The sequence below is a fragment of the Oncorhynchus mykiss genome, chromosome 5, assembly GCF_013265735.2.
Source record: "Oncorhynchus mykiss isolate Arlee chromosome 5, USDA_OmykA_1.1, whole genome shotgun sequence".
In the NCBI taxonomy this organism is placed as follows: Eukaryota; Metazoa; Chordata; class Actinopteri; order Salmoniformes; family Salmonidae; genus Oncorhynchus; species Oncorhynchus mykiss.
The window spans coordinates 83,580,561-83,604,766 of record NC_048569.1 but is presented as its reverse complement, the minus strand read 5'-3'; the positions used below and the strand labels follow the sequence as shown (position 1 = coordinate 83,604,766).

The 24,206-nt window shown below is 42.4% G+C and overlaps 1 protein-coding gene across 2 annotated transcripts; it reads left to right on the top strand.

Annotated features, from left to right (window-relative positions):
- The first annotated feature begins 5,044 nt into the window (after positions 1 to 5,044).
- LOC110524681 (alanine aminotransferase 2) lies at positions 5,045 to 20,031 on the top strand. 2 transcript variants are annotated; one of them, XM_021604537.2, is made up of 11 exons: positions 5,054 to 5,507; positions 9,608 to 9,697; positions 9,847 to 9,955; positions 10,121 to 10,254; positions 10,470 to 10,713; positions 13,042 to 13,121; positions 14,760 to 14,896; positions 15,119 to 15,293; positions 15,465 to 15,620; positions 15,834 to 15,946; positions 19,192 to 20,031. In XM_021604537.2, exons 1-11 carry the CDS (start codon positions 5,403 to 5,405, stop codon positions 19,289 to 19,291), a joined length of 1,443 nt encoding a protein of 480 aa, XP_021460212.2. In that variant the 5' UTR covers positions 5,054 to 5,402; the 3' UTR covers positions 19,292 to 20,031. The 2 variants fall into 2 exon arrangements, with proteins under 2 accessions (XP_036834463.1, XP_021460212.2); XM_036978568.1 differs by lacking the exon at positions 9,608 to 9,697 and having other exon boundaries at positions 5,045 to 5,507.
- Positions 20,032 to 24,206: the final 4,175 nt, after the last annotated feature.

Below are 24,206 nucleotides of genomic sequence, written 5' to 3'. Positions count from 1 at the left end.
CATGGTCTCAGTAGTTTCATGCAAAGATGAGGTGCTGTGAACTGATTTGGGCATTGAACTGTGTGCACTCACCGTTAGAGGTCACCAGAAACTCATTCTATTATGCATCTTATAAAATAATGCAGGATATTCAACCTAACGGAAATCAGGAAACAATAAATTCTAGAAATCAGGAAACAATCAATTCTACTGAAAACAAAAAATAAGTGAGAAGTAGGCATTGGTCTGAAGCTGAAAAGTAAAGGCAATTCACATGCACCACAATGCCCACTCTACCAAGGTTTTCCAGCAAACAACTTTGACCTACTACAGCAGTAATGTTGGTATATTGTACTTTAAACAATGTGTATGCAGGTTGCTTAGTATTCTAACCTTCTCAAACAGCCTAATTCATACTCATAAAAGAGGTGCTCCCACAACAATGTGATTTGTATTGCACACAAGTTAAAGTATTGTATTCTTCACACACCACACTAATCCCATGCCACTACCTTTAAAGGCTTTTTAAAAAATATATGAAAGCAAGCTTTGTGTAAATAACACATACACATGCTTTTGGCATAAATAAAATATACTGTACATTAAAATGATGCCTGTAAATGGCACCAGCAGATATAGTTTGCCAAGCCAACTGTACATTTGACAGTGGACAGTATAAACTATATTGAACAAAAATATAAATGCAACATGCAACAATATAAAATATTTTACTGAGTTACAGTTCATTTAAGGAAATCAGTTATCTATTGATTTCACATGACTGGGCAGGGGAGCAGCCATGGGTGGGCCTGGGAAGCCAGGCCCAGAGTATCAGAAGGAATTTTTCCCAAACAAAAAGGCTGTCCAGGTGGCTGGTCTCAGATGATGGATATGGAGGTCCTGGGCTGGCGTGGTTACACGTGGTCTGCGGTTGAGAGGCTGGTTGGACGTACTGCCAAATTCTCTAAAATTAAATTGGAGACGGCTTATGGTAGAGAAATTACCATTAAATTAACTGGCAACAGTCTGGTGGACATTCCTGCAGTCAGCATGCCAGTTGCACGCTCCCTCAGAACTTGAGACATACAGTGGGGAGAACAAGTATTTGATACACTGCCGATTTTCCTACTTACAAAGCATGTAGAGGTCTATAATTGTTATCATAGGTACACTTCAACTGTGAGAGATGGAATCTAAAACAAAATCCAGAAAATCACATTGTAGGATTTTCAAGTAATTCATTTGCATTTCATTGCATGACATAAGTATTTGATACATCAGAAAAGCAGAACTTAATATTTGGTACAGAAACCTTTGTTTGCAATTACAGAGATCATGCATTTCCTGTAGTTCTTGACCAGGTTTGCACACACTGCAGCAGGGATTTTGGCCCACTCCTCCATACAGACCTTCTCCAGATCCTTCAGGTTTCTGGGCTGTCACTGGGCAATACGGACTTTCAGCCCCCTCCAAAGATTTTTTATCATTATTATTTATTATTATTTATTTTTATCTTGCGATACATGACCCCATCCATCCTCCTCTCAATACGGTGCAGTCGTCCTGTCCCCATTGCAGAAAAGCATCCCCAAAGAATGATGTTTCCACCTCCATGCTTCACGGTTGGGATGGTGTTCTAGGGGTTGTACTCATCCTTCTTCTTCCTCCAAACACGGCGAGTGGAGTTTAGACCAAAAAGCTCTATTTTTGTCTCATCAGACCACATGACGTTCTCCCATTCCTCCTCTGGATCATCCAGATGGTAATTGGCAAACTTCAGACGGATCTGGACATGCGGTGGCTTGAGCAGGGGGACCTTGCGTGCGCTGCAGGATTTTAATTCATGACGGCGTAGTGTGTTACTAATGGTTTTCTTTGAGACTGTGGTCCCAGCTCTCTTCAGGTCATTGACCACGTCCTGCCGTGTAGTTCTGGGCTGATCCCTGATCAAGGGTGATTGACCGTTATCTTGAACTTCTTCCATTTTCTAATAATTGCGCTAACAGTTGTTGCCTTCTCACCAAGCTGCTTGCCTATTGTCCTGTAGCCCATCCCAGCCTTGTGCAGGTCTACAATTTTATCCCCGATGTCCTTACACAGCTCTCTGGTCTTGGCCATTGTGGAGAGGTTGGAGTCTGTTTGATTGAGTGTGTGGACAGGTGCCTTTTATACAGGTAATGAGTTCAAACAGGTGCAGTTAATACAGGTAATGAGTGGAGAACAGGAGGGCTTCTTAAAGAAAAACTAACAGGTCTGTGAGAGCCGGAATTCTTACTGGTTGGTAGGTGATCAAATACTTATGTTATGCAATAAAATGCAAATTAATTACTAAAAACCATACAATGTGATTTTCTGGATTTTTGTTTTAGATTCCGTCTCTCACAGTTGAAGTGTACCTATATTTTAAAAAATACAGACGTCTACACGCTTTGTAGGTAGGAAAACCTGCAAAATTGGCAGTGTATCAAATACTTGTTCTCCCCACTGTATGTGGCATTGTGTTGTGTGAAAAAACTGCATGTTTTAGAGTGGGTTTTTATTTTTATTTATTTTTAAGGAGCAGCTGTGTAATGATCATGCTGTTTAATCAGCTTCTTGATATACTACACCTGTCAGGTGGATGGATTATCTTGGCAAAGGAGAAATGCTCAATAACAGGGATGTCATTTTTTTGGGAGAAATAAGCTTTCTGAGCATATGGAACATTTCTGGGATCTTTTATTTCAGCTCATGAAGCATGGGACCAGCACTTTACATGTTGCGGTTATATTTTTGTACAGTATATATACAGTGCCTTCGGAAAGGTTTCAGACCCCTTGACTTTGTCACACATTTTGTTACGTTACAGCCTTCTTCTGCAATTGATTAAATAAATAAAAGTCTCAGCAATCTACACACAATAACACATAATGACAAAGCATATCCTTGCTTCAGGGCCTGAGCTACAGGCAAGTTAGATTTGGGTATGTCATTTTAGGCGAAAATTGAAAGAAAATATGTAACCTCAAGAGGTTTTTAAACAAATCTAAATACAGTATATTTGAGATTCGTCATAGCCACCTTTTGCCTTGATGACAGCTTTGCACACTCTTGGCATTCTCTCAAAGAGCTCCATTAGGTGGTCACCTGGAATGCATTTCAAGATGTGCAGATGTGCCTTCTTAAAAGACAATCTGTGGAATTTCTTTCCTTCTTAATGCGTTTGAGCCAATCATTTATGTTGTGACAAGGTAGGGGGGTGCACAGAAAATAGCCCTATTTGGTAAAATATCAAGTCCATATTATGGCAAGAACAGCTCAAATAAGCAAAGAGAAACAACAGTCCATCATTACTTTAAGACATGAAGATCAGTCAATGCGTAACATTTCAAGAACTTTGCAGTCGCAAAAACCATCAAGCGCTATGATGAAACTGGCTCTCATGAGGACCGCCACAGGAAAGGAAGACCCAGAGTTACTTCTGCTGCAGAGGTTAAGTTCATTAGAGTTACCAGCCTCAGAAATTGCAGCCCAAATAAATGCTTCACAGAGTTCAAGTAACAGACACATCTCAACATTAAATCTTCAGAGGACACTGTAAATCAGGCTCTCATGGTCGAATTTCTGCAAAGAAATCCCTACTAAAGGACACAAATAAGCAGAAGAGAATTGCTTGGGCCAAGAAACATGAGCAATTGACATTATACTGTTGGAAATTTGTCCTTTGGTCTGGAGGCCAAATTGGAGATTTTTGGTTCCAACCGCTATGTCTTTGTGAGACGCGGTGAGGGTGAACGGATGATCTCCACGTGTATTTCCCACTGTTAAGCATGGAGCAGGAGGTGTTATGGTGTGGGGGTGCTTTGCTGGTGATGCTGTCTGTGATTTATTTACTTAACCAGCATGGCTACCACAGCATTCCTCAGCGATACGCCATCCCATCTGGTTGGGCTTAGTGGGACTATCATTTGTTCTTCAACAGGACAATGACCCAACACACCTCCAGGCTGTGTACGGGCTATTTTACCAAGAAGGAGAGTGATGGAGTGCTGCATCAGATGACCTGGCCTCCAAAATCCCCTGACCTCAACCAAATTGAGATGGTTTGGGATGAGTCGGACCACAGAGTGAAGGAAAAGCAGCCAACAAGTGCCCAGCGTTTGTGGGAACTCCTTCAAGACCGGAAAAGCATTTGTTATGGGACTGACACCAGGCGGTGTCAGAGGAAGGCCCTAGAAATTATCAAAGTCCCCAGCCACCCCAGTCATGGACTGTTCTTTCTACTACAGCATGGCAAGTGGTACCAGAGTTCCAAGTCTAGGACAAAAAGGCTTCTCAACAGTTTTTACCCCCAAGCCATAAGACTCCTGAACAGGTAACCGGGCTGTCATTCAGTGGCTATCCACACTACATACATCATTTTCCAGGTTCCCGTGAAATTATTGTAATGGCAGTCCACCAAAACTTACCTGCGAGTTTACTGATTACCAAGTGGTAGTCTGTTTAATTTCATTGTGTATTAAAAACACAATTGAGATCATTGTGAGGGGATTTTACCCGTGGTTAGTAGGGGGCATTGGTCTTCTTGGAAAATGTTGTCAGATAATTATTGTCTATTTGTCTATGCCATCCTTCTGTGTGCCCACAATACTATACTCTGTGGGGCAATATGGTGCATATGTTGCTGTGTATATGAGAGCATACGGGCGAATTCACTATTCATTTGGGGAAAATGATTATTTTACATAGGTTCTGTTTCATTTGAACTTCCTCCAAAACCACATTCAATTTATTTCTTGCTGAAGATGTTTTTGTACTTCTTGGTAATTATTTTCAGAAAATTCAACGTTTGTCTGGCTGGTTGGTTAGCCTCAGTCTGTCATACGACCCTGTCCAAGCTCACAGACCCGAGACGCACAATCAAAGTCCAGAATTGGGATAGCTCTAACCTATCCCTGTGCTGTGTCTGAGGTGTGTAAAAATGTAGCTGAGAATTACAAATACCCAGAACATTATTAATCATTCCAAACAAGGTGTGAGGAAATGGTTGCAGCTGAAACTAACTGAAGGAGCTTGGTAAATTTATTATTTCCAGGACTGCATACATCTGTCTCAATCCTAAAGTGAAAAATTAAACTTGAAAATAAAACATTATACAGAAATTTAACACTGTGCTCCTAAGTTTCAGCTTGTATAAATGGTTCTAGACAATTGAGGGTTTGGAATATAGGCAGTGCTGAGGGTTTTGGGGTGTACATAGACAGAAAGAGACTACTTTTTTTTTGTCTATGTAGAAAGTGCTTGGAGGTCTATGTAGAAAGTGCTTGGAGGTCTATGTAGAAAGTGCTAGTTGAGGGTTTGGTGATCTATAGACTGTGCTATTTGGGGGTTTCTGGTTGATAGACGGTGCTAGTCGAGGGTTTGGAGGTCCTGTCTGGTGAGGGATGTATTCCCGGAGAGAGGTGAACCCCATGCTGAGAGGGATAAGAGTCTCACCACAGTGGGCGCTACAGAGACGTTCAGAACAGATCACTGCACTACTCCAACAGGTGAGTCACTAACCATGTTTCAATCCAACCATTTAATGAGGAAGAATTACTTGACGCATGAAGAAAGTCACGACCAGGCTGAAACAGAAAATGTTGGTAAAATTGTAGACATTTTGGTGGAATCTTTTGTCTGTAAAATGTATCATGTGATAAATGGTCGGTGGAAATGCCTTGATGAGCAAATATTGATATAATAACCATCATATCGAATTAAACTTGGCGTCACTCGATATGTTGTGTGGTCCTCCCAGTACGACTCAGGAAAGCATGCAGTTTATTAGGCTAGAGATGAAATAAGTTATGATGAACTTCACAGGGTGGTGAAAGTGCAAGATGATGAGCTTGATGTTCCTTTCCAATAAATATCAAGGGTCTTATTCTGGTGATGCTTTGTTTTTAGTTTGACAAATGAAAAGAATCTGGCTCTTATCCATACAGAATCTCATGTAGACTAGCCAACCCGCACTGTATCTGCGAGCTGTTGGCTAGAGCACACATGCCAAGACCAGAGTGGGCACATTGGATATTTAAAAACTTCCTAGGGCTAGACCCCTTCTCCATTTCCTGTCTGAATGATGTGCCCAAAGTAAACTGCCTGTTGCTCAGGCCCTGAAGCCAGGATATGCATATAATTGGTACAATTTGAAAGAAAACACTTTGAGGTTTGTATTAATGTTAACATAATGTAGAAGAATATAACAATAGATATGGTAGGAGAAAATCCAAAGAAAAACCAACCAGAATTGTTTTTGAGAGTGACCATCCTCTTAGAATGGCAACTATGAGGTAATTTTGAAAATTAGCTCCCTGGATACAATTCCTTCCACAGGGTGTCAGCAGTCTGTTCAAGGTTCCAAAACTAAGAAATACCAGTTTTAGTACAGGGGCACAGATCAGATCACTATTTGTGAATTATGAAACCTGTGCCGGTGGAAAAATATTTTGATGTGGGGCGCTGTCGTCAAACAATCACATGGTATGCATGGCATTCGCTGTAATAGCTACTGTAAATCGGACAGTGCAGTTAGATTTACAAGAATTTAAGCTTTCAATTGATATAAAATAGTAATATACAGTTGAAGTTGGAAGTTTACAGACACTTAGGTTGGAGTCATTAAAACTTGTTTTTCAACAACTCCACAAATTTCTTGTTAACAAACTATAGTTTTGTCAAGTTGGTTAGGACATCTACTTTGTGCATGACACAAGTAATTTTTCCAACAATTGTTTACAGACAGATTATTTCACTTAATTCACTGTATCACAATTCCAGTGGGTCAGAAGTTTACATACAATAAGTTGACTGTGCCTTTAAACAGCTTGGAATATTCCAGAAAATGATGTCATGGCTTTAGAAGCTTCTGATAAGCTAATTGACATCATTTGAGTCAATTGGAGGTGTACCTGTGGAATTATTTCAATGCCTACCTTCAACTCAGTTCCTCTTTGCCTGACATCATGGGAAAATAAAAATAAATCAGCCAAGAAATTGTAGACCTCCACAAGTCTGGTTCATCCTTGGGAGCAATTTCCAAATGCCTGAAGCCACCACGTTCATCTGTACAAATTATAGTACCAAAATTAAACACCATGGGACCACGCAGTCATCATACCGCTCAGGAAGGAGACGCGCTCTGTCTCCTAGAGATGAACATACTTTTGTGAGAAGTGCAAATCAATTCCAGAACAACAGCAAAGGACCTTGTGAAGATGCTTGAGGATACCGGTACAAAAGTATATATATATTCACGGTAAAACGAGGCCTATATCGACCGTCTGCAAAGAAGAAGCCACTCCTCCAGAACCACCATTAAAAAAAGCCAGACTACGGTTTGCAACTGCACATGGGGAAAATGATCGTACTTTTTGGAGAAATGTCGTCTGGTCTGTTTAAACAACAATAGAACTGTTTGGCAATAATGACCATTATGTTTGGAGGAAAAAGGGGGATGCTTGCAAGCTGAAGACCACCATCCCAACTGTGAAGCACGGGGGTGGCAGCATCATGTTGTGGGAGTGCTTTGCAGCAGGAGGGAGTGGTGCACTTCACCAAATAGATGGCATCATGAGGAAGGACAATTATGTGGATATATTGAAGCAACATCTCAAGACATCAGTCAGGAAGTTAAAGCTTGGTCGCGAATGGGTCTTCCAAATGGACATTGACCCCAAGCATACTTCCAAAGTTGTGGCAAAATGGCTTAAGGACAACAAAGTCAAGGTATTGGAGTGGCCACCGCAAAGCCCTGACCTCAATCCCATAGAAAATTTGTGGGCAGAACTGAAAAAGCGTATGTGAGCAAAAGAGGCCTACAAATCTGACTTAGTTACACCAGCTCTGTCAGGAGGAATGGGCCAAAATTCAACCAACTTATTGTGGGAAGCTTGTGGAAGGCTATCTGAAATGCTTGACCGAAGTTAAACAATTTTAAAGCCATCGCGCGCCATCGTGCATAAATGTATTTTGTTCCCCCACACCAAACGAGATCAGGTTAAAATATCAAAACAAACTCTGAACCAATTACATTAATTTGGGGACAGGTCGAAAAGCATTAAACATTTATGGCAATTTAGCAAGCTTGCTTTTGCTAGCTAATTTGCCCTGGGATATAAACATTAAGTTGTTATTTTACGTGAAATGCACAAGGTCCTCTACTCCGACAATTAATCCACACATAAAACGGTCAACCGAATCGTTTCTAGTCAACTCTCCTCCTTCCAGGCTTTTTCTTCTCTTGACTTTATATTGTGATTGGCAACTCATAAATTAGGTGTATTACAGCCACTGACCTCATTCGTCTTTCCGTCACCCATGTGGGTATAACCAATGAGGAGATGGCACGTGGGTACCTGCTTCTATAAACCAATGAGGAGATGGGAGAGGCAGGCCTTGCAACGCAATCTGCGTCACAAATAGAACTGACTTCTAGTTTAGCCCTTGGCAACGCAGACGCTTGTTGGCGTGAGAAAGCAGTGTGGGTGCAATAATTTAATAATATAGATTACTGAATGTATTTTTCAACGCTCGCACACGCAACGCGAACAGTGTAGTCAGCCTGTAACTGACCTAAGACGAGTTTTTACTAGGATTAAATGTCAGTAATTGTGAAACTGAGTTTAAATGTATTTGGCAAAGGTGTATGTAAACTTCCGACTTCATCTTCATATATGTGTGTGTGTTTTAATATCCATCATTTTTATGATTGATTATTTATTTGAATTGCGCGCCCCCCAGTTCCACTGGAAGTTTTCCTGCTGGGGGAAAAAAGGTTTTAATGCAACAGTTTTGTGACAACCATCAGTTGAAAATGTGATTGAAACCTATTAATACTTTTTTTTCATTACTTGGGAATTTAACCACAAGTATTTTTTTTTTTGCACTGTCTTCACGTGCATACTTATTTATTTTCTTGAGAAATATTTGTTTTAGGCATTCAATTCTTCACATTTTGCAATGGTGAGAAGAGAACGTGTTGCTATTGGACTGTATAACACATCATGCAATTCAATTCATTTTGCCATAGGGAAGAGAACCAACTGGCAGTTTTCTAACCATTTTGAAATGACTTATGTCATATTAATGACATCTGCGTGAGAGAGAATAGTAATTCAAACTCTCAACAGTAAGTTGAGACCCCAACTGAGTTTTGTTGGGGGCTCCCTAGCAGCCAGGGACCCTAGGCGATTGCCTATGTTGCTTATGCCTGGGTCCGGCCCTGCACACACCATAAATATCTATATTTTTTATTTAGGTTATCAAACCAGGATGTGGGTTTTAATTTCTATTAAATGTTAGCTTTCTCCAAAATGATTACACTGCATATAACGTGTTGAAGGATAGATTTAGTCATGTCATACTGATGCATCACTGTAATGATCACGCTGTTTAATCCACTTCTTGACATGTGTCAAATGGATGGATTATCTTGGCAAAGGAAAAATGCTCAGAAACCGGGATGTAAAGAAATTTGTGCACAATTTGAGAGAAGCTTTATGTGTGTATGGACATTTCAGCCCATGAAACATGGGACCAACCCATTACATGTTGCGTTTCTATTTTTGTTCCATGTAGATAAGTCCCCTTTCTGTCTTCTCTACAGGGAGAGCAGAAACCATTCAAGGAAGTTATTGACATTAGCTCAGGTGATTCACACAGGACCGGGATAAAACCAATCTCCTTTGTGCGACAGGTGTGGTCTCTCTCTTTCTGTCTCACTCCCCCACTCCCTCTCTTTCGCTCACTCACGCTCACTCATCTCTGCTCTCGCTGTGGATCTGTCTATGACCAAGTATCTTGCAGTCTCTGTCTTCAGCTCTGTGTCTGTGTGCTGTCTGTCAGGTCCTGTCGGTCTGTCTGTACCCTGAGCTCCTGCATGATGACACACTTCCTGTGGACGTCAGGCAGAGAGCCCAGAGGCTGCTGGGAGAGTGTGATGGGGGCAGTGTGGGTAAGTTGGTTGTTTATGCGTCATACTCATCTCATCACTTAGGCAGTGAATACAGCAGTAGGCCTACTTATGGTATGTTTGGTTTAAATGATGTTAAAGGGTATATTTGTTTTAGTGATTGATCTGGTTGGTTGATTGATTTATTAATTGGCTGTTTTGTAATAGGTTCATACACAGACTCCTGTGGTCTGCCTCCTGTTCAGCGCAGCGTTGCAGAGTTCATCACTGGTCGAGACGGAGGAGTGCCTTCCTATCCCCACAACATCTTTATCTCTGCTGGCTCACAGACAGCTCTGAAAGTAAGAATATAACAACGCCAGATCTTCACTCTAAACTGTACGACCACACCAACCAGATGTCCACTGTAGACTTCTATTTTCAATAGATATATTGGTAAGATTTTACAGCCTGCAGGTATAATGCACTATGATGCAGTTATGATGCATAGTAAGATTTGTGATGAGCATTTATGCCGCCCTTATTATTCCCCCTCCTCCACACGACCCTTCTACAGGTGATGCTAAAGCTGTTGGTGAGAGGGAAGGGTGTGTCCCAAACGGGTGTGTTGACCCCCCAGCCCTACCCCCACACCCTGCCCATGCTGCTGGAGGAGGTAGGGGCTGTCCTGGTGCCTTACCAGCTGAGTGAAGAGCAGGGCTGGGCCCTGGAGCCAGGGGAGCTGCACCGAGCCCTCACCGCCTCTAGAGAGCACTGCAGGCCCAGAGCGCTCTACATCAGCAACCCTGGTATCCCCACTGGTCTGTAGTCAAGTTCGGATGTCATTGTGTACAATGCTTTAAATTGATTTTATTAAATTATAAGCTATTAAATTGACTTAGTAGTTTGAAGTTTAACAAAGTCTTGAGTCCATAAGCCTTTCTATAGATCCCATTTTAATCGTAGCATGCTGGGCTCTAGCCTTTTGGGGGCCTTAAGTGAGATTCAGTTGACATCGGAGGGAAAAATGTGTTAATTTCCTGTAGTTCACACATTTTGCTCTGCTGCTTACACATTTATGCAGTTTTAAAGCATGTTTTCAGCAGTTCTACAAATTTTGCCATGAGGCGGGGATAGGTTTTTGCAATTTTATAACAAATTTCATGCAATTCTACTCATTTTGCAATGGGGCAGAAATACAGTGCCTTGCGAAAGTATTCGGCCCCCTTGAACTTTGCGACCTTTTGCCACATTTCAGGCTTCAAACATAAAGATATAAAACTGTATTTTTTTGTGAAGAATCAACAACAAGTGGGACACAATCATGAAGTGGAACGACATTTATTGGATATTTCAAACTTTTTTAACAAATCAAAAACTGAAAAATTGGGCGTGCAAAATTATTCAGCCCCTTTACTTTCAGTGCAGCAAACTCTCTCCAGAAGTTCAGTGAGGATCTCTGAATGATCCAATGTTGACCTAAATGACTAATGATGATAAATACAATCCACCTGTGTGTAATCAAGTCTCCGTATAAATGCACCTGCACTGTGATAGTCTCAGAGGTCCGTTAAAAGCGCAGAGAGCATCATGAAGAACAAGGAACACACCAGGCAGGTCCGAGATACTGTTGTGAAGAAGTTTAAAGCCGGATTTGGATACAAAAAGATTTCCCAAGCTTTAAACATCCCAAGGAGCACTGTGCAAGCGATAATATTGAAATGGAAGGAGTATCAGACCACTGCAAATCTACCAAGACCTGGCCGTCCCTCTAAACTTTCAGCTCATACAAGGAGAAGACTGATGAGAGATTCAGCCAAGAGGCCCATGATCACTCTGGATGAACTGCAGAGATCTACAGCTGAGGTGGGAGACTCTGTCCATAGGACAACAATCAGTCGTATATTGCACAAATCTGGCCTTTATGGAAGAGTGGCAAGAAGAAAGCCATTTCTTAAAGATATCCATAAAAAGTGTAGTTTAAAGTTTGCCACAAGCCACCTGGGAGACACACGAAACATGTGGAAGAAGGTGCTCTGGTCAGATGAAACCAAAATTGAACTTTTTGGCAAAAATGCAAAACGTTATGTTTGGCGTAAAAGCAACACAGCTGAACACACCATCCCCACTGTCAAACATGGTGGTGGCAGTATCATGGTTTGGGCCTGCTTTTCTTCAGCAGGGACAGGGAAGATGGTTAAAATTGATGGGAAGATGGATGGAGCTAAATACAGGACCATTCTGGAAGAAAACCTGATGGAGTCTGCAAAAGACCTGAGACTGGGACGGAGATTTGTCTTCCAACAAGACAATGATCCAAAACATAAAGCAAAATCTACAATGGAATGGTTCAAAAATAAACATATCCAGGTGTTAGAATGGCCAAGTCAAAGTCCAGACCTGAATCCAATCGAGAATCTGTGGAAAGAACTGAAAACTGCTGTTCACAAATGCTCTCCATCCAACCTCACTGAGCTCGAGCTGTTTTGCAAGGAGGAATGTGAAAAAATTTCAGTCTCTCGATGTGCAAAACTGATAGAGACATACCCCAAGCGACTTACAGCTGTAATCGCAGCAAAAGGTGGCGCTACAAAGTATTAACTTAAGGGGGCTGAATAATTTTGCACGCCCAATTTTTCATTTTTTGATTTGTTAAAAAAGTTTTAAATATCCAATAAATGTCGTTCCACTTCATGATTGTGTCCCACTTGTTGTTGATTCTTCACAAAAAAATGCAGTTTTATATCTTTATGTTTGAAGCCTGAAATGTGGCAAAAGGTCGCAAAGTTCAAGGGGGCCGAATACTTTCGCAAGGCACTGTATATATTTTTGTCATTCTAAAGCTAATTTCCTGCAATTCTATTCGTTTTGACATGACTTAAACCATGATATCTGAGTGAGAGTGCCTAACAAAATAAATGGGGGGGGCCCCCTGTAGGTCAGGGCCCTGACTATTCTAACTCTCAACAGTAAGCGGCCAGGGTCCCTAAGCAACCACTTATGGCACTTATGCCTCGAGCCGGCCCTGGTATTGTGTGATAGCTAGGTGTTTTCTTTGGCAACATGCCCATGAAAGTTTCCTGTGACATTTTATCTTTAAGATAATATTATCACTATCTCACCATACTGTCATTTTCCCTCCCTAACAGGTCATGTACAGAGCAGGAAATCTATAGAATGGGTGATTCAGTTTGCTGCAGAAGAGAGGCTCTTCCTATTGGTCAATGAGGTGATATTGATAATTATTGGAGATCAGGGGGTCATTTATAACCGTTGCGGAAATTGCACACTAAGTATCTGCATGCGCCATTTCTGAAAGGACTGCACAAGTACAAACATATTGAGAATTATTAACTTGGTGCATGCCATACATATGCATTTTTCCCGTTATAAATCAGACCTGTCCTGAAACTGTGGCTCGTTAATGAGCACTAAAATGCTGATCATTCACCTTTCAGGATAACAATAACGCCATTATTTGTTGTATACTTTGGAAGTATTCGAATTTAGTTTTCTAAAGGCAATAGCAAACTTGATCAAATAGCCTACATTTATTTGGAGGTGATGGAAGAATGTTCAACGTTTTCAGTGACACTTGCTGTAGGCCTAGGCTATCTAACAGACAAAAAGTTTATGAAAGACAACCACAATTGCAAATTGCTATGGACCTGTAAACAGACCGTTTGAATTTAATAGGGCCTAGTGTTATGCGTTGACTTTTTATCCAACTTATGCTGCAGTGGGGAATCCTACAACATTGTCTACTTTTAGTGGCAGCCTACACACAGATCAACTGTCTGTTCACCTGTTAAATTCTACTGTATGTTATAAACCACGCTTCCTTTCTGATGCCTAGAGCAACATACTTGAAATAATAGCGTATCTAATAGGCCCAATTAAATCAGAGAGGCGCATGGCAATTTGTGTAGGCTAAGGCTACTTCGGGAATATGAACCCACCATTGCCAGAAAAGGTGAATAATTTATTCTGCAATGGTTATGAAAATATGTATTATGTCTATAAATGCAATATTGTTTACTGGAGAAATTTGAAATGACAGTATTCAGACGTGATCTACCTTTAATAAACTGCACTCCGGAATAGATGACATAGAGAAAAGTACTTGAAATAGCTTATCTATTTGCTACTGTGAAGGGGGTCCAATTAAACGAGAGATGGGACGAATATTATCCTCGTTGTAGGCCTGTGCTACCTCGTGAGTTTGAAACCATCACAGAAAGGGTGATGAATTTATTATGCAATGATCATGGAAATGAAATAAATAGTAGCCTGGGAAATACAGCAGATGCCCTTTTCTAATTATTTTAAAATGCAAATATAAACTAAATAGATTTTCTCTCTTCTCACTAACGGCAAATGATTGCATCTTGTTATTAACCTGTATATTCTTATAAGTGTGTCCATCACAGGCTATTCCCCATTTTCACAAAATACCAATCTACTTGCCTGCTTTCAATGCTTTACTTCCACCACTAGAAACTGTGTGTATACATGGTATGAAGTTTGCAGGATGGTGAGCACATGGTCACATCAAGTTTTATAAATGCCAGTTTTTGTGTGAACTGGCACCAACTAGTTTTGGGGTCTTTTTTGTATTTACAGTTTATAAATGAGGTCCTGGGGGGGGTAGGCTGTGGGTGCAGGTTACACAGGGTGTCCAAATATCAGAACTACACTTTTGGTTTGGTAGTGCATGGAAATAACACCCGGTAGGTCTACTTTACAGTTGCCTGAACACCTGTAACACATTAGGATGAGCAGTGGGAGAGAATTGGCTTTTCTCTATGTCACTGTCTCTCACTTTTCCAACCTTCATCTCTTTACTTGTCCTTCCTGCTCTGTCTAGGTGTATCAGGACTGTGTGTATGGGGAGGGCATGGAGTTTATGTCCTATAAGAGGGTCCTGTTTGAAATGGGTCAGCAGTACTCTGATATGGTAGAACTGGCCTCCTTTCACTCCATATCCAATGGCATCATGGGAGAGTGAGTCTTGCAGTAGATCCACTTCATCCACATATTATAGTTGGCCATGTCACCAATGTCTGGAGATGATTTATTAAATGAAAAACCAAAATGTTTACAAATTAAAGGCAAATGCTTAGACCTAATGATTTAAAATCATTGTAGCTTTTCTGCCCTGTTAAACTGCTGTGTCCCCTATGTGCCCTATGCCCTTCGCTTCCTGTTCCCCCTGGCTGTGTGTAGGTGTGGGCTGCGTGCAGGGTACATGGAGCTGGTGAATGTGGACCCAGCAGTGATGGTGTTTGCTAAGACCCTCCTGTGTACTGACATCAGTGCCCCCGTCACAGGACAGATCGCCCTAGAAATAATGGTTAACCCTCCAAGACCTGGAGACCCCTCCCATAGCAAGTATACACAGGTACTTATGAGTAAGGAATTCCTGCATTAGTCACAGTAGTCTCCAAAAATTCTTAGTCTCATATTAACTCAAATGTTAAAAAGGAGGTAATCATTACACATGTTCAGTATTGTATATTAGCTGTGTTAAGGTGTGATGTGTTAGTTACTGCTCTCTCTGTCTCCACCAAAGGAGATTCTGACCAATCGGATCACCCTGGCCCAGAATGCTCAGCGGGCTTGGGAGTTTCTGATTGGTCTTCCGGGGGTGAGCTGTCAGCCAGTGACGGGAGGTCTTTTTATCTACCCCCGTCTGAACCTTCCCCCTGAGGCAGTGGAACAGGCCAGGGTGGGCACACCGACTTCCACTATACCCCTCTATAGCACCAATACACTGCCGACCTACACATGACAACAGTAAAACTAATATTGCAGTACTAACCTGCAGGTTGTCAAATTATGTTAGGTTAGCTGTTTTTTATCAAGTGTCACATTCGTCATTGGTTACAGGTAGTAGTCTTCATCTACTTATTTTTTTTTTCTCCGCTTCCTCTGTCTGTAGTCTGACGGACTGGAGGCAGACGTGCTATACAGTCAGAGCCTACTCGATGAGGAGGGGGTGTGTGTGGGAGCAGGGTGTGAGCATGGGCAGAGAGAGGACAAATACCACATCAGGTAATTGTGAGTGTGTGCAGAGGCACATGGGCACACAGGGGCACACAGGGGCACATGCCCCCTCAGATATGTTTTGTTAAACAATAGTGCTCAGCATAAGCAGCATGGCTACCACAGCATTCTGTAGCGATACACCATCCCATCTGGGTTGAACTTAGTGGGACTATCATTTTGTTTTTCAACAGGACAATGACCCAACATACCTCCAGGCTGTGTAAGCCATAAAATGGACTTGGTCTTTTACCAAATAGGGCTATCTTCTGTATACCACCCCTACCTTGTCACAACACAACTGATTGGCTCAGCATATATATTCAAGCATATATATCCCATCTCAATTGGGTTGAGTCTGAGTGATTGTGGAGCCAAGATCATCTGACGCAGCATTCCATCACTCCTTGGTCAAATAGCCTTTACACAGCCTGGAGGTGTGTTGGGTCACTGTCCTGTTGAAAAATAAATGATAGTCCCACTAAGGTCAAACCAGATGGGATGGTGTATCGCTGCAGAATTCTGTGATAGTCATGCTGCTTAAGTGTGCCTTGAATTATAAATAAATCACTGAAAGTGTCACAAGCAAAGCACCATCACACCTTCTCCATGCTTTACAGTAGGAAACATACATGCAGAGACCATCCGTTCACCTACTCTGCATCTCACAACACAGCGGTTGGATCCAAAAATCTCATATTTGGACTCATCAGATTTTCACTGGTCTAATGTCCATTGCTTATGTTTCCTGGCCCAAGCAAGTCTTGTCTTATTGGTGTCCTTTAGTAGTGGCTTCTTTGCAGCAATTCAACCATGACGGCCTGATTCAAGCAGTGTTTGAGGTGCAGTTAACACTAATGAACTTATCCTCTGCAGCAGAGGTAACTCTGGGTCTTCCTTTCCTGTGGCCGTCCTCATGAGAGCCAGTTTCATCATAGCGCTTGATGGTTTTTGTGAATGCACTTGAAGAAATTTTCAAAGTTCTTAAATGTCCGGATTGACTGACCTTCATGTCTTAAAGTAATGATTGACTCATTTCTCTTTGCTTATTTGAGCTGTTCTTGCCATAATATGGGCTTGGTCTTTTACCAAATAGGGCTATCTTCTTTATACCACCCTACCTTGTCACAACACAACTGATTGGCTCAATCTGTAATGAACACAAGGGGAGACGGAGCTGGTTTCAAGCGCAGGGCGCAGCAGGTGTTTATTGCAAAGGACCACAGGAGGAGGCAGGTAGCTGGGTCCAGGGGTAGGCAGAAGGTTATATACAGGAGGAGGCAGGTAGCAGGGTCTAGGGGCAGGCAGAAGGTCATACACAGGAGGAGGCAGGTAGCAGGGTCCAGGGGCAGGCAGAAGGTCATACACAGGAGGAGGCAGGTAGCAGGGTCCAGGGGCAGGCAGAAGGTTATATACAGGAGGAGGCAGGTAGCAGGGTCTAGGGGCAGGCAGAAGGTCATACACAGGAGGAGGCAGGTAGCAGGGTCCAGGGGTAGGCAGAAGGTTATATACAGGAGGAGGCAGGTAGCAAGGTCTAGGGGCAGGCAGAAGGTCATACACAGGATGAGGCAGGTAGCAGGGTCCAGTGGCAGGCAGAAGGTCATACACAGGAGGAGGCAGGTAGCAGGGTCCAGTGGCAGGCAGAAGGTCATACACAGGAGGAGGCAGGTAGCAGGGTCCAGGGGCAGGCAGAAGGTCATACACAGGAGGAGGCAGGTAGCAGGGTCCAGGGGTAGGCAGAAGGTCATACACAGGAGGAGGCAGGTAGCAGGGTCCAGTGGCAGGCAGAAGGTCATACACAGGAGGAGGCAGGTAGCAGGGTCCAGGGGTAGGCAGAAGGTTATATACAGGAGGAGGCAGGTAGCAGGGTCTAGGGGCAGGCAGAAGGTCATACACAGGAGGAGGCAGGTAGCAGGGTCCAGTGGCAGGCAGAAGGTCATACACAGGAGGAGGCAGGTAGCAGTGTCCAGTGGCAGGCAGAAGGTCATACACAGGAGGAGGCAGGTAGCAGGGTCCAGGGGCAGGCAGAAGGTCATACACAGGAGGAGGCAGGTAGCAGGGTCCAGTGGCAGGCAGAAGGTCATACACAGGAGGAGGCAGGTAGCAGGGTCCAGGGGCAGGCAGAAGGTCATACACAGGAGGAGGCAGGTAGCTGGGTCCAGGGGTAGGCAGAAGGTTATATACAGGAGGAGGCAGGTAGCAGGGTCCAGGGGCAGGCAGAAGGTCATACACAGGAGGAGGCAGGTAGCAGGGTCCAGGGGCAGGCAGAAGGTCATACACAGGAGGAGGCAGGTAGCAGGGTCCAGGGGCAGGCAGAAGGTCATACACAGGGGGTCCAAAAGGTCCAAAAGGGCAACAGTACAGGCAGGGAAAAAGCTAGTAACGTAGTCCCGGTGATCAGGCAATAGGTAGATAACAGGAAATCCAATAAAGTATAGGCAAAAGGCACCGTTAGTTTTTGCCTGCCTGCCTCACTATGACACATGGGAGGAGTAAACACAGCACTCCAAAAGTGTCACATTACAAACAATACCTCACAATGACGCGGTGCAAAAAAACTGAACTAAATAGTGTGTGATAATGACATACAGGTGTGTGAACAGGTGATTAGAATTCAAGTGATTGGGATCTAGAGAGTGAGCTGCGTTCAGTGGATCGATGTGTTTGAGGAGACGTTACACAATCAGTGTAGAAAATAGCAAAAATAAAGAAACCCTTGAATGAGTAGGTTTGTCCAAACTTTTGACTGGTACTGCATATTTTTCTCTGTAATACTACTTGCCACCTAGTAATTGTATGAAGTTGTCTTTAGCTAGCCCAAATAGGTTCCCAACCTCATAACTAGCTACAAAGACACTTGAGGCTGTCAATAAAGTTAGACAGCTTGTATAACTATCTTAATTGTCATTCCTGCTGGCAAGGTTGGTAGACTTTAGAAAAGCAAGCAATTTCTAAATGTACTGAATAAGACTCAGTCCTTTCATTCTTTACCTAGATTTTAGGTTTAGTTTCTTTAAAAAAACAAAATACAGAGAGCACAAGAGCTATGCTTAGATATACAGAAAAATAAACGTATTCTTTCATTTATTTTTTTACATATAATTAAGCTTAATGATTGTTTGTTTGAAAAACGCAAAAAAAGTTATGGACATGGGGGCCTACGATTTGCCCTCTCAGATTTTTGTGGTGCATGACACCCCTGAGTGTGTGAGATTAGTACATTAAAATGTTTGTTTGTGCGTCATCGCTCCCAGACTGTGCGTGCTGACCCCCTCTGCCACTCTAGAGAAGGTCCTGGCATGCCTCGGCTCGTTCCACCTGCACTTCCTGGACCAGTTCTCCCAGCATGCTTAGGGCTCGAGAGCCACAGTCTGCCACAGACATCTCCAGGACAGGGAGCTGGACGTTCTGAACACATTCTACTGGACATCTACCAAAGAGAGAGACGAAGGCCCTATAAATTATTGATCATGGGGAACCTCTGAGTAAACAAATGTAATAGGTCTGGACTCTATTTCGCACAAAGTAAAAAATTGTCACACAGCTTAGTTAATTTTTTGATTTGTTATATTATTTTCACTGCATCAGGGATATCATACACATATGTTTCTGCTTTACAGCCTTCAGGTTGTGTGTAGGTGCCTCTGAGTAGCAAAAAGCAGGTTGGTGATTATTGTCATGAGTCTTGCCCTGAAGGTAAAACTGAGCGTTTTCCACTAGAAGGGACAGCTGCAAAGTCGATATTGTCTGTATCACAAAATTATATTTTTAAATCTTAATTTAAGGATAGGGTTACGCATTAGTTAGCAGTGTGGTTAAGGTTAGGTTTAACATCTGATTTTAGGACTTTGTGGATGGGCCAGCTAGTGACTGCTGTGCCAGCTGGTGACCACTTCGCAGAGCTGATTCCAGGGCAAAACTTATGACAATAAATATTAACCTGCTAACAAAACAGTAACTGTGTAAGAACTAAATTCCTTGACATTTTGTGTTTGAGGTTCACATGCATGATATGCATGTGACCTTACATTTAACATTAGATTATGAATGCAAAGACAGGATCGACAGCCATTGGAAATAAAAAAAACACATTATGCTGTGTCAGAAGAATAATTCCACCTTAGGATGTAGAGAATATAGCTAATCAGAAGAGAACCAGTGTGCTCTCCCAGAAGCTTGGATGGTGTGTAAAATCTGCATATTCAGACAAATAAAAATGTGGAATGGGTCCTCACTCTAAAATATGTTGCTTAAAGCTTACTTCATTATTCAATTATAATTATTGTCACTACATCAGGGATAGCACACACATACGTTTTGGCTTTACAGCCATCTTCAGTGTGTAGGTATAATAACAAGACCACATCAATCAACACAGTTACGTGAGTATGATTGCCATTTTATATCAGAAAACGTAGAATGGAAATGTTTACTATTTTCAGAACATAAATGGCTAGCATATTTTTGTTCACTGTAGAAATTACAACCCAACAACTTCTCCAACTCGGTTGAGGCGCAGAATATGGAAAGATACTGGAGGGATACACTTCTCTGCCTCCACAAGGCAAGCGTGAAAGTGCAGATACTCTGAATTAAATTCTGACACTTGAATAGTTCACTGCCTGTAACTACAGTGTTTCAGCCAGAACAACTTTAATGTCTTCAGCCAGCTCTCCTACAAAATATGAAGAACATATTGGTCTTATGTGTCAGTGCATTCATCCGACGCTTTCGTTTAAAAAAAATCAGACTGCGCCTTTGTTTTTACCTGTGTGGTATTAATGAATTTGCACATTTTGAGATTGTCAACTTTTTCGACAAGGATGTTGGCATTTGCAAAAGCCATATCCTCTGCATTTACATTTTCCCATGTATTTCTAGAGCGAATTAAAATGGCTACATTGTTCTGAAATAGGCTACGTTTTGTTAAATTAAATTTCTATTCCCTTATATAGTTTAATTTATTCGTTGTCTGTTAAATATTAATGCCTATGTTAATTTGGTGCACTAGGCTAAAGTGTAGGCTGCTGATGAAAATTCTTCTTCTTCGGGATTTGGTTGGCAGATCGCATCAAACTTTTTGGTGCATACACCGCCATCTACTGTACTGGTGTACTGGTGTGTGAGGCCATTCATAAAATATGTGTAACGGTTTTCTAGGTGTGAAGGAGAGTCGGACCAAAATGCGGCGTGTAGATTGCGATCCATGTTTATTAAACTGAAGCAACACGAATCTAAATACAAACACTACAAAACAATAAACGTAACGAAAACCGGAACAGCCTAATACTGGTGTACATAAACACAGAACAAGGACATCAGGACACTAAGGACAATCACCCACGAAACACTCAAAGAATATGGCTGCCTAAATATGGTTCCCAATCAGAGACAATGATAAACACCTGCCTCTGATTGAGAACCACTTCAGACAGCCATAGACCTAACTAGAACACCCCACTAAGCTACAATCCCAACACACCACATACAAAAACCCATGCCACACCCTGGCCTGACCAAATAAATGAAGATAAACTCAAAAATACTTCGACCAGGGCGTGACAATATGGTAATGCAAAAATTGTATTACGTTAATACAAAATTGGGGGAAAAGGAAAATTGTACTGTCAACTATTAGCCCTCTCTAAAAAAAAATATTTAAACAACACCACCCAATTCCACTATTTAACCCTATCTAACCCTACTCCAGACCAACATAACACTACCACTCAACACCCCCTCAGCTGTTCTGCAGTAAATCCTCACAATCCCAAGTCCTTATCTGACGCTGCCAGTCTTCTATTTTCTGTGACTTTCCATCCATTTCTGCAGTACAATGAACAACCATGGCTATAAATGCAATAAAGCCCACTTCACTGAAACACATTCTTCCTATCACTCTCTGGTGGTCTCTGCCTACTCACAGGAATCCTCTCAGGATCCCTCATCCTGTAACTGTAACGCTCCGGGTGTTGTGGGTGTGGAGTCAGACGCAGGAGACAGAGAGTGCAATGCTGTGCTCTTTAATGCTGTGCTCTTTAACCCAACATCTCCTCCAGTCAACCTCTCCTCCACCCAACGTCTCCTCCAGTCAACCTCTCCTGCACCCAACCTCTCCTCCAGTCAACCTATCCTCCACCCAACCTCTCCTCCAGTCAACCTATCCTCCACCCAACCTCTCCTCCAGTCAACCTCTCCTCCACCCAACCTCTGCTCCAGTCAACCTATCCTCCACCCAACCTCTCCTCCACCCAACCTCTCCTCCAGTCAACCTATCCTCCACCCAGCCTCTCCTCCACCCAACCTCTCCTCCGGTCAGCCTGACATCACATATGGATCACCCAAAATTCAAGGATCCATTCTCTCTAGAAATCACACTCCCACTGGGCCAGAATCACCTTTATCATCCTCGGTACAAGGCCTGATCTCAGCGGTCCTCAGCACAGGTACTTCATCCTCACTCTCACCAGGTTCCGTCACTGAACTACTGGAGCATGTATCCCTCATTTTGCACTTCACGCACACATTCTTCACCTCACTATCTCGCTCTACACTCAACTTCTTCTCAGCAGTCATCACTGAACCTGCCAACACACTTAATTCATCCTCACTCGTCACATTCAATTTCCTCCTCAAGCTCTTCCAAAAGTTCTGTGAGATCCTCCATTCCATATTCACTCAAAACATGTTCCACTTTTCTCCTTTTTTACTTGTCCTCCATCTTGTCCTTCACCAGATCTCCCAGAAGGCTGGTGCAATGCCCAATAAAAATGTATTCAGAATTGGTTCCACTTTCTTCTTTTTTTTCTTGTCTGCCATCTTACTGCATGTGTGTGTGTGTTTATAACGTCACTGTGCTATGACTGTGTTATACTATGCCCGTCTTATGAATGTCTGTTTTGACCATGTCTTCTCCCCTGTAGCTGTCGGTCCCATTGCCAAATAGCTGCAGAAGACCCTGCTGCCTGTGGTGGCCCATGAGACCTGCAGCCAGAGTGTGTCATGACGTGTCATGACGTTGGCCTGGGGGTAGGTTTATGACAGTCATAAATACCTCTTCCCCCCTCTTCCCCCCTTCCCCCCTTTCCTCTCTCTACCCTACTGATGTGACATTTGAAAATCCATTGGTTAACATAGAGATTCTGGGAACATCAGAAGGTGGGGGGGAAATGAACCATATTCTGGTAATCTGACCAGTAGAACATATGCGTTGGTACTTAATGAATATGATGTCAGTTCGGTTGTCGTCTGAGACATTCTCATCAATGATAGGATGACATAAACTCCACAGTGGAAAGTCTGCACATTGTAGTTATCGGATTCCCATGGAATTGTTGTTCAATTTAAATGTTTGAATATAAAATTATTGGTGAAAAGATGACATGTAATTTTAGCTTCCAAATGAGAGATTTGGGTTTTCATAAGGTTAGGGCTCTGCTCAATCAGTGACCCGCCCCTGTGAAGAGACATGGGCTGTAAACTATGAAAACACACCCTTCTCGCTCCACTATATAAAGCCTTGACGACAATGTAACCTCCTGTTCCGAGGATGTGAAGATGACGGTCCATACGTTAAAAGGACTAACATGTCAACTGTTCAGGGTACATTAGGATGACGATCCGATGTCAGAATGGTTCAGATAATAACTACAGAATGAAGCCAACCTCAGCGTGAACTTTGGTTGTGAATGGTATGAACTTTGAACTCTTATTCACTACAGAAGTGATACCGCCTAGCCTTGAGTTAGCAACAGCAGCTGCAAACGTGGACTAGGAAAGAACAGACAGAGTATCACGTCTACCGCACAACGGCATTACTGCAACGTATACAATTTATCAGCAGAGACATTCTTCAAAGGATTAAGGACTCTGCTGGGCAACACGCCCTTCCATCTACCACCAACCTACCGAAGCACCGCTCAGAGTAAATATTGATTGCATTTTCCTTTTCCAAATGGGCGGTAATTTAGAATGCATAAGATACTGTATTTACGATAGCATGGCTCCTCCCTTTGTTCCTCAAGTCTTCCCGCTCTTTCACTCAAACCCAGACCCCTTTTCTTTTGTGTGACCAGCTGTCATTTCTGTTCCGTCCGCTAGGGACATTTTCCTTTATGATATAATTTGTAATCAAGGTATGATTAATTCTGTGTATATGTAATTCTGTGTGATTAGTTAGGTATTTCGTAAATAAATAATTAAACCCAATTTTGTATTGCTGATTCAACTTGTTAGCCAGGGTTCGTGCAGATAACCAAGAATTTACAAC

Excerpts from the sequence above, each read along its gene's own strand:
- LOC110524681 (XM_021604537.2), top strand. The coding sequence starts at position 5,403 with ATGTATTCCCGGAGAGAGGTGAACCCCATGCTGAGAGGGATAAGAGTC. Across the intron at positions 9,698-9,846 it reads CAATCTCCTTTGTGCGACAG|GTCCTGTCGGTCTGTCTGTA; the intron begins GTGTGGTCTCTC and ends GCTGTCTGTCAG. Across the intron at positions 15,294-15,464 it reads CCCATAGCAAGTATACACAG|GAGATTCTGACCAATCGGAT; the intron begins GTACTTATGAGT and ends TCTCCACCAAAG.